The following is a 12,471-nucleotide window of genomic DNA, read 5'->3' on the forward strand; positions in this document are numbered from 1 at the left end:
ACAGCCACAGCAGCAGATAAGATACTTTTGTAACAATTTCTAGATAAGCAAATAAGTAATTATAACAATAAAAGATAACAGGTCCCTTGGGAAATGTTAGGCAATTCACCTTCATAAGCAAAACTGCAATAACTGAAAAAAACACTGAAACATGTTCAGACTTTCATAACCTGGCAAAAAATGAACTAGGGGGTATGGCTACAAAATGGGTGTGGTCAAAAATTGCGCACTTTCGCTTTTCGCTTTCACTTTCGGAGGGCTCAATACATACAGTAAAAGCCACACATGCTGGTTTTGTTGGTATAAAAGACCAATGGATATTTCTATGCAGAATACCTGTTTTTCTGTTAGTTGCTATGGCAACTTGTGTTCAAAGGCATAGGTGATCTTCTCTTAAAGGGGAACTGTCATGAACTATAAACCCTACCATTTTTCTCACTGATATATAGAATTCATTAGTACTACAAAAATCTATACCCAATGGCATCAAATTTGTATTATAAACTCACTTACTTATCACTCATTTCTAAATGTTCTCCAGACCAAGCATTTTCAGAATGTGAAAGTGGGAGTGTTTATTGTAAGGCAGCAACAGTCACTAAGGCCCGCCCATGTTCCCCGAGTCATATTCCCCTCCCTCATCCGCTATTTACATCATATCTGTGCGCAGCATGTTCTGCAGTGCTGCTCCTTGTCAGAGAGAGAGAGGGAGTCTCCTGCATCAGAGAGGGACGGGACAAAGTGTGCTGCTTACTTTGCCTCTGAAAAACAGAACTAAAGTGAGTTTGTCAACAGGGGTACTTGTGGCTGCACAGATCATATCTGATCCCCATTGTAAGCAGCAGTCCTGTCCTGCTTTATGGCAGCTGAGATTCTAGCTATATTTATAACAGAGCATTCTGTCCCAGTGGCTGCACAGATCATATCTGATCCCCATTGTAAGCAGCAGCAGTCCTGTCCTGCTTTATGGCAGCTGAGATTCTAGCTATCTGTATAACAGAACATTCTGTCCCAGTGGCTGCACAGATCGTATCTGATCCCCATTGTAAGCAGCAGTCCTGCCCTGCTTTTTGGCAGCTGAGATTCTAAGCAGCATTCACAGCAGCACGGATACTGTTTGTTAGTAACTGACTGTTAGTTTTTTTAGGCAACATTTACACAAAATCTGTACAAATAAAATTAACATACGGATATCATAATTATTTTGCAGTCACATTAATAAAAGAAAAAATGAAAGACAACATTTAACATAGATTTTTTATTTTTAGAAAGATCATACAAAAAAGTAACAATTGATTTGATGATTGGATTACAATACAAAAGTTGAATAATTAATACATATAAATTATTAAAATCGATACAATATACCATAGCTCTCTGAAAACATAAAGGTGTTAGCAATAAATCAGTACTTCAAGTATATATATATATTTAAGTTAATAGGATGATATACCTGACAAGCTGTCGGCTGATCTAATTTTGGCCCCTTATCAACATCCTTGTATAGTGTAAAATGTGGAGGGAAGGGTTAAATAGATTGTAGCAATATCAGAAGCTTGAATGAAAGAACCAAAACTTTGGGCTACAATCCACATAATGCATTGTGCTGTATATGAAAGAGCGCCCAACAGGTGGCCTATTCTATACCCGCAGGTCAGGGGTTTGGAAAGCGCAATATGATTTTAAGGCTGAGGGCTGTTGGTGGCATAGTGGGTGATCTGTTTTAAGAATGGGTTACCCTTTAAGGACACCCCCTGGGTTAAACAGTATGACACCCCACTTGGTCGCAGACCACGCATTCGCTTCCCATCCAGTAAGTGTGAGACCAAGTCATTGGCTGCCCAAAGAGACTCAGGAGCCATGTATTCTCTAATGTGATGGGGCACAGCGATTTTGGCTCTAGGGTCTGTACAGTGCTCTTGGTTTTGAGCTTATGAGGGAACTCCACCAAAAAACGGAATTTTTGCCTAGTGCTGCTCTAGGTTACTTTCCAGTGTACATTGATTAATTTAGAATTTTTGTTGTTTTTTTTATAGTTATGTGCAAATATAGTGTGAGAGTACCTGGTGATCTTGTGGTCTTCTTCTTCTGTGCGCTGCTCCAGATCTTCACCACTTCTGGGTTTGCACGGCGCCCGGGTATCTTTGGCTTATTTATTCGGATCGCCGTGTAACGTCATTGCGGTTGATGCGCAATTCAAATATTTAATTGAGTTTTGCACCAAAACCAGAGTTTAGTAAATAACCCCCCAAGTGTCACTTCACTGTTTCCACCTAAAAATTGCTGTTCTTAACAGGGCCCCACCCATTGAAGGGTTGGTGGGGGGACAACATCCATTGAAACGACAACTCCCAGCACCTCGCTGTCAGCCATTTGCTAGTGAAGGGATACTGACAGATACACATATACAGGCATAAAGCTGTTTTGGAACCACAGTACCCAGTAGCACAGGGGTCCCCAACATTTTTTACTCGTGAGCCACAATTAAAAAGTCCATGGGGATGTCAAATAAGGGCTTTGATTGGCTATTTGGTAGCCTCTGAGTGGACTGGCAGTAGGGTTGCCACCTGGCCGTTATTTTACTGGCCTGGCCGGTAAAAATGATGGTTGATCCCAATGTTATTAATAGGGAAAAAAGATAAATATATTTTTTTTTTCCAGAAAAGGTGGCAACCCTAACTGGCAGCCTGGCAGCCTACAGTAGCATCATGCGTGGAACCAATTTCTAAGACCCAAACCCACAACCTGAACCGCAACCCGCATATTTACCCACTTTGAACCGCTACCCAACCCGGACCCGCAACTGCCTTATCCGCTGACCACCATCAAACCAGAAGTGATGTTGCTGCAAACCGGAAGTGACATCATCAACCGTGCCCGATAGTTGAGAGGGACATAATTGTGCCATGTGATGTAATACAGCTGTGCCAGAAGTCAGATGGGAGAGGGAGATGAGTGGAGGGAAAGCTGCAGGGAGAAAAGTGCAGCAGGAAGAGCCCTGGCAACCCGACCCGTGTCCCGAAGACCCACGACCTCGCATCTTTATTCCACAGGGTCCCCCATTTTTTTGCATGTAACCCACTGGTACCCGACCCGCTGCAGGACTCTAGCCACAGGAGGGTCTATTTGGCAGTAAACCTGTTTTTTATGCAACAAAAACGTGCCACCAAGCCTGGAATTCAAAAATAATCACCTGCTTTGAGGCCACTGAGAGCAACATTCAAGGGGTTGGAGAGCAACATGTTGCTTAAAAGCTACTGGTTTGGGGACCCCCACAGGACTGACTGCTGGTGGGGTGCAGCCTTAGGGTTTGCCGTCTGGCTGGTATTTTAGCGGCCTGGCGGGTAATAATAATGGTTGATCCCAATGTTATTAATAGGGAAAAAAGATAAATACAGTAGAACCCTGAATTTACGTTTTTCAGGGGACCAGGGAAAAAAAGATGCAAAATCTGGGAAGATGTAAAATAAGGGAAATGTATTAAAGGAGACATATTGTGTAAAAAATAAGAATGTACTAGTGGGTTATACTCATTGAGATATAGACGAATTAAAAAGTAGTGTTTCAGGCTGATTTTATTGAATATTTCTGCAAAAACCCTAATACATACCTCCCAACATTTTGGAAGTAAAAAGAGGGACAAAAATTATTTTTCCGCATGTAGCGCAGCAATTTATTGACCACACCCCTTTCTGTGGCCACACCCCCTAATTACCATGTTTGTTTTACAAAATTTGGCAGGTTATGAAAGTTTGAAAATATTTCTCCTTATCTAAACTGTGTTTTTGTGTCTCAAAATTGTTACAAAGTATCTTATTTGCACCTGTTAGCTGTTCTGGGCTCTCTGCTAAAAGCCAATTAAAGGGGACCTGTCACCCTAAGAAATAATTTCAAATTCTTTTCTATCATGTTAGTTGAGCAAAATAAACTTTACTTACACTGTATTTATTATTTACATTTTGTTTCCTTCTGTTTTGGAATTATACAATCACAGCAAGGAGGCAGCTGCCATTTTGTGGACACGGTTATTAAGGGAAATTATGTATCACCCCAAAATCTCGTTTATGCACCAGAATGGGGGACCTAATGTCCATGTGCAGTGCCCTACACAATTATAGAGCCTGAGGAGGGAAGGGGGAATGTGAGGAGAGCAGTGACATGTAGGAAGTGCTGAATGGAAAGTGAAAGTAATTGACTGCCCCTCCTCTATGCCACGGGCATAGAGGCGGGGCAGGTAATATTTGATTGATAGTTTAGATATTTAAACACCTTTGTAACAGGTAGGGATGTTTAAATGAAAACAATTTTTGGGGTTCCATATTTAATTTGCAAAGGACTTTCATTATGCAGCTTTTTATGTGTAGGTGACAGGTCCACTTTAAGTGAGATACTTTGTTTCTTTTTCTGGCTGTTCAGTGCAGAGAAAAGAGGGACTTTCCAGTACAAATGAGGGACTGCGGGTTGAGCTGTCAAAAGAGGGACTGTCCCTCCGAAAAAGGAACAGTTGGGAGGTATGCTAATAATCCCTCCCTTCTCTTCCACTTCCTGCTCCCTGAATTCCCAGGCTGTGCATAGGGTTGCCACCTTTTAAAAAAAAAAAATTACCGGCCAGTGGTAGGGGAGGAAAATAAAGGGGTGGGACGTGATGCAAAATGGGCGGAGCCACGGGGGTAGCGTCACAAAAATGGCGGGGCCACCTCCCGAAACTGACGAAAATGTAAGTTTTCATCGGCGGGCAAGGGATTTTATAAATGGTATTACAAATACCTACATTGCCGGTAAATTTGTAATACCGGCCCTGGCAGGTGTTTTACAGGCTAGGCCAGTAAAATACCGGCCGGGTGGGGTGGCAACCCTAGCTGTGCAGGGGAGCCGGCCACTCTCAGCTCAATGCACTGTAGGACAGGAACCAATCAGAAGCTAGCAGGACCTGATAGGGAACTGAAGCATGTCTGTGCTTGTGTGACTGCAGGGCTGTGATTGGCTGTCCCCCTCCTACTGTGCTTCTGGAAGGGACACGCCCACCCCTCATTTGAAACACAGACAGGGACCATAGAACATCTATAGGGAGCTCCAATAAAGGGGCCATTTTTAAAGATAATATAAAATTTTTTAGCACCATGTAAAAGCAACACCATATATTACTCATAATTGACTACACAATTAGGGTTTTTAATTTATCCTATACGTCTCCTTTAAAGACACATATATGTAAAGAAATAAGTACAGGAGTCATTTTTATTTTTTATTTTTATTAAAACACATGTACCTCCCTCTCCAGCACAGCTCAGCATTTGCAACTGCTTTTCAGTCTTGTGTCCCATAGTAACTAGTCTCCAGCCCATGGGTCACGTAGTTCCACAGCAGAGCTCACTTCTGCCTGCACGGTCACCTTTTTCAGCTCCTCCTCCTCCAGTCTCACTGGGCAGAGCTTCCCACTTTTTCCTGCACGGTCACATTCTGTGACTCCTTCCTTTCCCGGCACAGTTACCCGCCCACTTCTCCTTCTAACCCGATCTCAGGACAGTGAGAGACATGCAGGGAGGAGGATTCTGAGCTTTCACGAGCCTTAAATCTCGGGGTAAGGGATTTTTTTTTAATGTAAAAAGCCAGCGTTTGGGCAGGGGCGAGCCTTAAACAGCGACGTTGAATGAGGGGAAGCGAAACGTTAGAAAGAGGAGAAGCACCATAGGAACGCATTGAGGCTGTGGGACCACAAAAACAAGACGTGAAATGCAGGAACACGTCAAATCCGAGAGGTAAATTGTGGGTTGTAGTGAATACAGGAGGCGGCTATTTGTTTCACACGGGACAACTACAACTCCCAGCATCTCGACTGCTTCTTGTGCAGAATGTTTGTCAGACAGCCCTGGACTGAGATAGATTCCCTAACACTTCTTGTACTCAGAGGCCCCACAGCCTCCTCAATAGTGACTGTCTGTGGGAACTTACAGGATCCCTCCGGCATGTCCCGTAATCCAACTTTTCAAACATTTGAAGGGACATGGCCCTTGTGTGAGGTACTTATGAGAAGCTTGGGGCCCCGGGACATGGCCCTTGTGTGATGTACTTATGAGAAGCCTGGGGCCCCTGGACATGGCCCTTGTGTGAGGTACTTATGAGAAGCCTGGGGCCCCTGACATGGCCCTTGTGTGATGTACTTATGAGAAGCCTGGGGCCCCTGACATGGCCCTTGTGTGAGGTACTTATGAGAAGCCTGGGGCCCCTGACATGGCCCTTGTTTGAGGTACTAATGAAAGCTTGGGGCCCCTGGACATGGCCCTTGTGTGAGGTACTTATGAGAAGTTTGGGGCCCCAGAGACATGGCCCTTGTGTGAGGTACTAATGAGAAGCTTGGGGCCCCTGGACTTGGCCCTTGTGTGAGGTACTTATGAGAAGTTTGGGGCCCCAGAGACATGGCCCTTGTGTGAGGTACTAATGAGAAGCTTGGGGCCCCTGGACTTGGCCCTTGAGTGAGGTACTTATGAGAAGTTTGGGGCCCCAGGGACTTGGCCCTTGTGTGAGGTACTTATGAGAAGTTTGGGGCCCCAGAGACATGGCCCTTGTGTGAGGTACTTATGAGAAGTTTGGGGCCCCAGAGACATGGCCCTTGTGTGAGGTACTTATGAGAAGTTTGGGGCCCCAGAGACATGGCCCTTGTGTGAGGTACTTATGAGAAGCTTGGGGCCCCGGGACATGGCCCTTGTGTGATGTACTTATGAGAAGCCTGGGGCCCCTGGACATGGCCCTTGTGTGAGGTACTTATGAGAAGCCTGGGGCCCCTGACATGGCCCTTGTGTGATGTACTTATGAGAAGCCTGGGGCCCCTGACATGGCCCTTGTGTGAGGTACTTATGAGAAGCCTGGGGCCCCTGACATGGCCCTTGTTTGAGGTACTAATGAAAGCTTGGGGCCCCTGGACATGGCCCTTGTGTGAGGTACTTATGAGAAGTTTGGGGCCCCAGAGACATGGCCCTTGTGTGAGGTACTAATGAGAAGCTTGGGGCCCCTGGACTTGGCCCTTGTGTGAGGTACTTATGAGAAGTTTGGGGCCCCAGAGACATGGCCCTTGTGTGAGGTACTAATGAGAAGCTTGGGGCCCCTGGACTTGGCCCTTGAGTGAGGTACTTATGAGAAGTTTGGGGCCCCAGGGACTTGGCCCTTGTGTGAGGTACTTATGAGAAGTTTGGGGCCCCAGAGACATGGCCCTTGTGTGAGGTACTTATGAGAAGTTTGGGGCCCCAGAGACATGGCCCTTGTGTGAGGTACTTATGAGAAGTTTGGGGCCCCAGAGACATGGCCCTTGTGTGAGGTACTAATGAGAAGCTTGGGGCCCCTGGACTTGGCCCTTGAGTGAGGTACTTATGAGAAGTTTGGGGCCCCAGGGACTTGGCCCTTGTGTGAGGTACTTATGAGAAGTTTGGGGCCCCAGGGACTTGGCCCTTGTGTGAGGTACTTATGAGAAGCTTGGGGCCCCAGAGACATGGCCCTTGTGTGAGGTACTTATGAGAAGCTTGGGGCCCAGGAGTTGAGGCAAGTCTTGGGAGATTCAGTCCATCAGCCTCTGTTGTAGGGCCACAGCTTGCTCTGCTGCTCTCATTCCTTAACTTGGATCTCCAGGTCTACAACGCCTTGAATGCAGAGGATGCTGGGAGTTGTAGTCCAAGGCTAAGAAGGTGGGTTGCAAGTAGGGTTGCCACCTGGCCAGTTTTTAGTGGCTTGGCCTCTAAAAATGATGGTCGATCCCAATGTTATTAATAAGGAAAAAAGATAAATATATAGGAAGGCTGGTATTTTTTTCCAGAAAAGGTGGCAACCCTAGTTGCAAGGGATAAAACACAACAGGCACAGAATCACTACATCTCCATTAGAGCAGAGGGTGGATGTGATGGTTGTGATGGAGCAGCCTGTGAGCCCCAAGCTGTGACTTCTTGTAAGGGGATATGTTTGTTACAACTATGGCTAATTAAATAGCTACATCCTTAATGGCTTTTTTGTGGGAGGAGCAGATCATTTGGCAGGTATGTCATCATTGTTGTAAAGGGGAGAAAATATGTCTGTTGGGGGGGGGTTAGGGAGTTGTAGTTGGACAATACCCCTTTCTGCAGATGCACTGTGACTGCAACAGATGGATAATCATCAGCAGCGCATCTCTTGATGAGAGTCTGCAGGTTGTTTAGCCCGTCTGCCAAAATGTTCAGTGGGAATTGCAATTCAGCAAGATCTGCAGGGCCACAGGCTGCTCATCCTTGGTGCATGGGATAGACCGTTTCAGGTGATTGTTGATCCTTGCTCTTTGTGTTCCATCACTTTCACTTGCAGGGAAGCATTTGCAGGGCTACAGGTTTTATCTGTAAGAAGCTTTAGGTTTGGGCTGTTATTGGAGTTGTCCTTTCTGCTGCTCCCCATTTGTATGTTGCTGTAAGGGGTAAGATATAGGACCCCATGGAAGTGGAGTATTAGGGGAGTTGTATTATTGAAAAACATGCCCGTCTGCTGTTTGTGCTTTACATAGAGCATTTTATTCCGAGGGGGTTCAAAGATATATTCTTCTAGCCAGCATGCTTTTGGGGCAAGTTGGAGTGTGAATGCAATAACCAGACCCATTGCCCCTTTTTCTTGTGGCCGTATTTGCCTGCTTTTTCCTTCGGCACCCATTGTGCACTAACACTAATCAGTTGCAGTTATTTCTCTAAGGTTGTGTTCCCACTCCTGGTTTTAGTCCGAGTTTTAGGCTATTGGGGGAGACGTCTGTCTATGTATATGTCTATGTATTGATGTGTAATGTGATATTTATATAAAATCATTGCTTGCTGATAAATGGTGAGGATTTGGTGATAAATGCCGTTGGTTTTAAAGTTATGTGTAAATGCAATTGCTATCGAAAGCAGTGTCTGTTTGTATTCTCTGCGCTGCTGGCTCTCACTCCTGAAACAGAAAATAGCCGATGAATATGTCAAGAGCCGAACTGATGTTTCAGTAGTCGGAACCAGAGAACAGGAATGCAGTCGATGTAGCTGGCTAGAAATAGATTTCTTTACTGTCAAGGAGTCGCTTATATCCCCTAATGGAAACGCTAAAATACATCGCTGGCCAGCTTCCGGGTGATGTCTCCTGGTGGTGCCCAGTGCCCTGAAGAGTAGAACGTGAGCAGTTGCATGTCATAGAATTTATTGGGGTGGGTAATATTCCCTTTTAGTGTCCCTGCCCAGTTATCGCTTTGTGCTGTTTATCTCTGCCGCATGGTTCAAAGTACCAAGAGCTTTAATGGCAGTCGCAGCTTCATTCATGCACAAACTACATATCTGAATATGACCCAGGCTGGGGATTCCCAGGGATCCTCTTAGACTCATGAGCACACCTTGCTAGCAACCCATGTCCCCTGCACTACCCAGCAGTATTGTGCCCTGCAGGCTATGAGTCTTCGGAGGCATGGTTAATGAATGGGCAAGCTCACTAAGCTTGGCATTATGCAGTAGTACTACAGCTGCTTGCTAGCTGGCACGCTTCCTCTGTTCTTCAAGCTCACTACACATTCAGTCCCAACTGAGCAGGTGTCAAAACTATGAATAGTGGCTGCATGTTGTTGTGTTATTTTGCACTCAGAAATTACTCTGTATATAACTCACAGGGCGAAATTTACTATACTAAAGAGCGAAGTGGCTAACGCTGGTGAAATTTCGGCAGTGTGACGTCATATCCGCACTTCGCCGATTTACTAATGGTCGCTGGCATAATTTCACCAAGGAGATAGACTCTGGCGCAACTTCACATTCTAACACCAGGCGTATTTTCGCTCTGGCGAAAGAGCGTTACTATGCAAATTCACTACGTTTTTGTTTACTGAACGTTACCTCTATCGCCAGACTTGCCTTCACCACCTCAGACCAGGCGAAGTGCAATAGAGTAGATAGGAGTTCCTCAAAAAAAGTCGTCTTTTCCTTTTTACAGGGTGATAGGCTGAAAAAGATCGAAATTTTTTTTTGGGTACCCTCCTTCCCCCCTACATTTGATAACATATGGCACCTAAACTAAACTGTGGGGCACATGTGTAGGGCAATATAACACCTATATACTGTATAATATTATTAAGGTTCCCTGGCCTTGTGTAGTGTAATGTATTTGCTGCAGCATATACGGCCATTGTACTTTAACTGCACGCCGTATGCAAATTAGCCAACGCTAGCGTAACTTTGAACTGCTGAGTGTATTTTCGCTAGCACAACTTCGTCAGCGTTCAGTACCCTGTGCGCAACTTTGGATCTTCGTGAATTAGCATTGTCCTGCGATGTGCGTGAAGCCAGCACTGGCAAATTTTCGCCGGTTAGTGAATTTGTCCCACAGTGTCATCCTGTCCTGCTTCGACAAAGTCGATGAAAGTGGTGAACATTTGAATACACGTATAATTTGAGCAGTTATAACTGTCCCCAGCTCTAGGGAACGTTGCTGGTTGCGCACACTTCAAATCGGTACTCCATCATTTGTTCATCCCTTTCTGTTTCATCTGTTCTATAGTTCTCACTCATGAAGCAGTGTAACGTATGTCAGTTCTCTGCCTGGCCATTTTAGTTAGCTGGCTGCTGCATTGCTTCAGGAGACAGAACCAGCAGTGCAGAGAAGCTCAACAGCCAGACAGATGCTGCTTTCAGTAGGAATTGCATTTACAAATAACAAAAACAATTGAATATTTGTAACAAATGTAAATGGACACATTGCTTAAAATCGTATTTCACCAGGCACACCAACTTTTTTCCCAAATGCAACAGTATCGTGAACAAGTGACACATTTATCTAATTTAATGTTTTGTTTTTTCTTGACAGGAGGCATACTTTTACCTGGGACCTTCTATTTATGATGTCCATATTCTGAATCAGTGTTTTATTTATCACTGTGTATACAAACGCCATCAAAATGAGTGTCAAAGGGAAAGGTTTCCCTTTGGACCTAGGGGGAAGCTTTACTGAAGATGCACCTAGGCCACCAGTTCCTGGCGAGGAAGGAGAACTGATTACAACAGATCAAAGACCCTTCAGCCATACTTACTACTCTCTGAAAAATGATGGGATCAAAAACGAAACCTCAACTGCCACCCCTAGAAGGCCAGACCTAGACTTGGGCTACGAGCCTGAAGGTAGTGCTTCCCCGACGCCTCCGTATTTAAAATGGGCTGAGTCGTTGCACTCGCTGTTGGACGATCAGGATGGAATTCACTTGTTCAGGACTTTTTTGCAACAAGAGAACTGTGCAGACCTGCTGGACTTCTGGTTTGCCTGCAGCGGTTTTCGGAAGCTGGAACCTAATGATTCAAAGGTGGAAAAGAGATTAAAGCTGGCAAAAGCCATTTATAAAAAATACGTTCTGGACAGCAACGGCATCGTGTCACGGCAGATCAAACCAGCGACCAAAAGCTTCATAAAAGATTGTGTCTTGAGGCAACAGATAGACCCGGCTATGTTTGACCAGGCCCAAATGGAAATCCAGTCAATGATGGAGGACAATACATATCCTGTGTTCCTTAAATCCGATATATATTTAGAATATACAACTATTGGTGGGGAAAGCCCCAAAAATTACAGTGATCAGAGCTCAGGATCTGGGACGGGGAAAGGGCCTTCTGGATATTTACCTACTCTCAACGAAGATGAGGAATGGAGGTGTGACCAAGGAGGGGAACATGAAAGGGAGAGGGAATGCATTCCCTCCAGTTTATTTTCCCAGAAGCTTGCGTTAGACAGTTCGTCCCATTGTGCAGGATCTAATAGAAGATTAAGTGACGGCAGAGAATTCAGGTATGTCTGTTAACATTATGAAGGCACAAAGATGTTGTTATGCACAAAGCACCCGACAACATAAGGACCATTTGTGGATTGATTGACGTTATTGGTCAAATAATAACTATGCCGGTCTAGTTTTTAGTGGCGGTTATGAAAGATATTTTACTTTACCTCTACAGCAAGCAGCTTGACAGCTCTCTGCAATATTACTAAATATGTGTGTAAATAAGGCTTTCTGTTCAGAATAGAAGTGGTAACGTAGCCCCTGTTGTAAAAGATGAGTATGCAAGGAGTCCCATGCCCATATAAAGGCTTGAGGCCACAGGCTAAATGGTTTTTGGCTCATGGCCCATTTATCAAAGGTCAAATTTCAAATTCATGTGAATTTTTTTAAAATTCGAATACACTCACAATTCGACTGGGAGGTTATTTACAAGAGACATTTTGTGTAAAAAAACAAGAATGTACCAGTGCATTTTACTCATTTAGAAATAGAAGAATTGTGCATAAAAAAAGTAGTGTTTCAGGCTGATTTATTGAATATTTCTGCAAAAACCCTAATAATCCCTCCCTTCTCTTCCACTTCCTGCTCCCTGAATTCCCAGGCTGTGCAGGGGGGCCGGCAGCTCTCAGCTCACTGCACTGTAGGACAGGAACCAATCAGCAGCTGGCAGGACCTGATAGGGACCTGAAGCC

At 44.8% G+C, this 12,471-nt stretch overlaps 1 protein-coding gene across 3 annotated transcripts in view; it reads left to right on the forward strand.

Moving 5' to 3' along the window:
* Positions 1-5,450: 5,450 nt before the first annotated feature.
* axin1.L (axin 1 L homeolog) overlaps positions 5,451-12,471 on the forward strand; it is a 48,146-nt gene continuing 41,125 nt past the window's right edge. Inside the window, exons 1-2 of one of the 3 annotated variants that reach the window (XM_018234148.2) lie at positions 5,451-5,581; positions 10,822-11,790. In XM_018234148.2, the coding sequence (XP_018089637.1) occupies positions 10,913-11,790 (878 nt within the window). In that variant the 5' untranslated portion in view covers positions 5,451-5,581; positions 10,822-10,912. 3 annotated transcript variants of the gene reach the window in all.

This window comes from Xenopus laevis, chromosome 9_10L (genome assembly GCF_017654675.1).
Source record: "Xenopus laevis strain J_2021 chromosome 9_10L, Xenopus_laevis_v10.1, whole genome shotgun sequence".
Lineage (NCBI taxonomy): Eukaryota > Metazoa > Chordata > Amphibia > Anura > Pipidae > Xenopus > Xenopus laevis.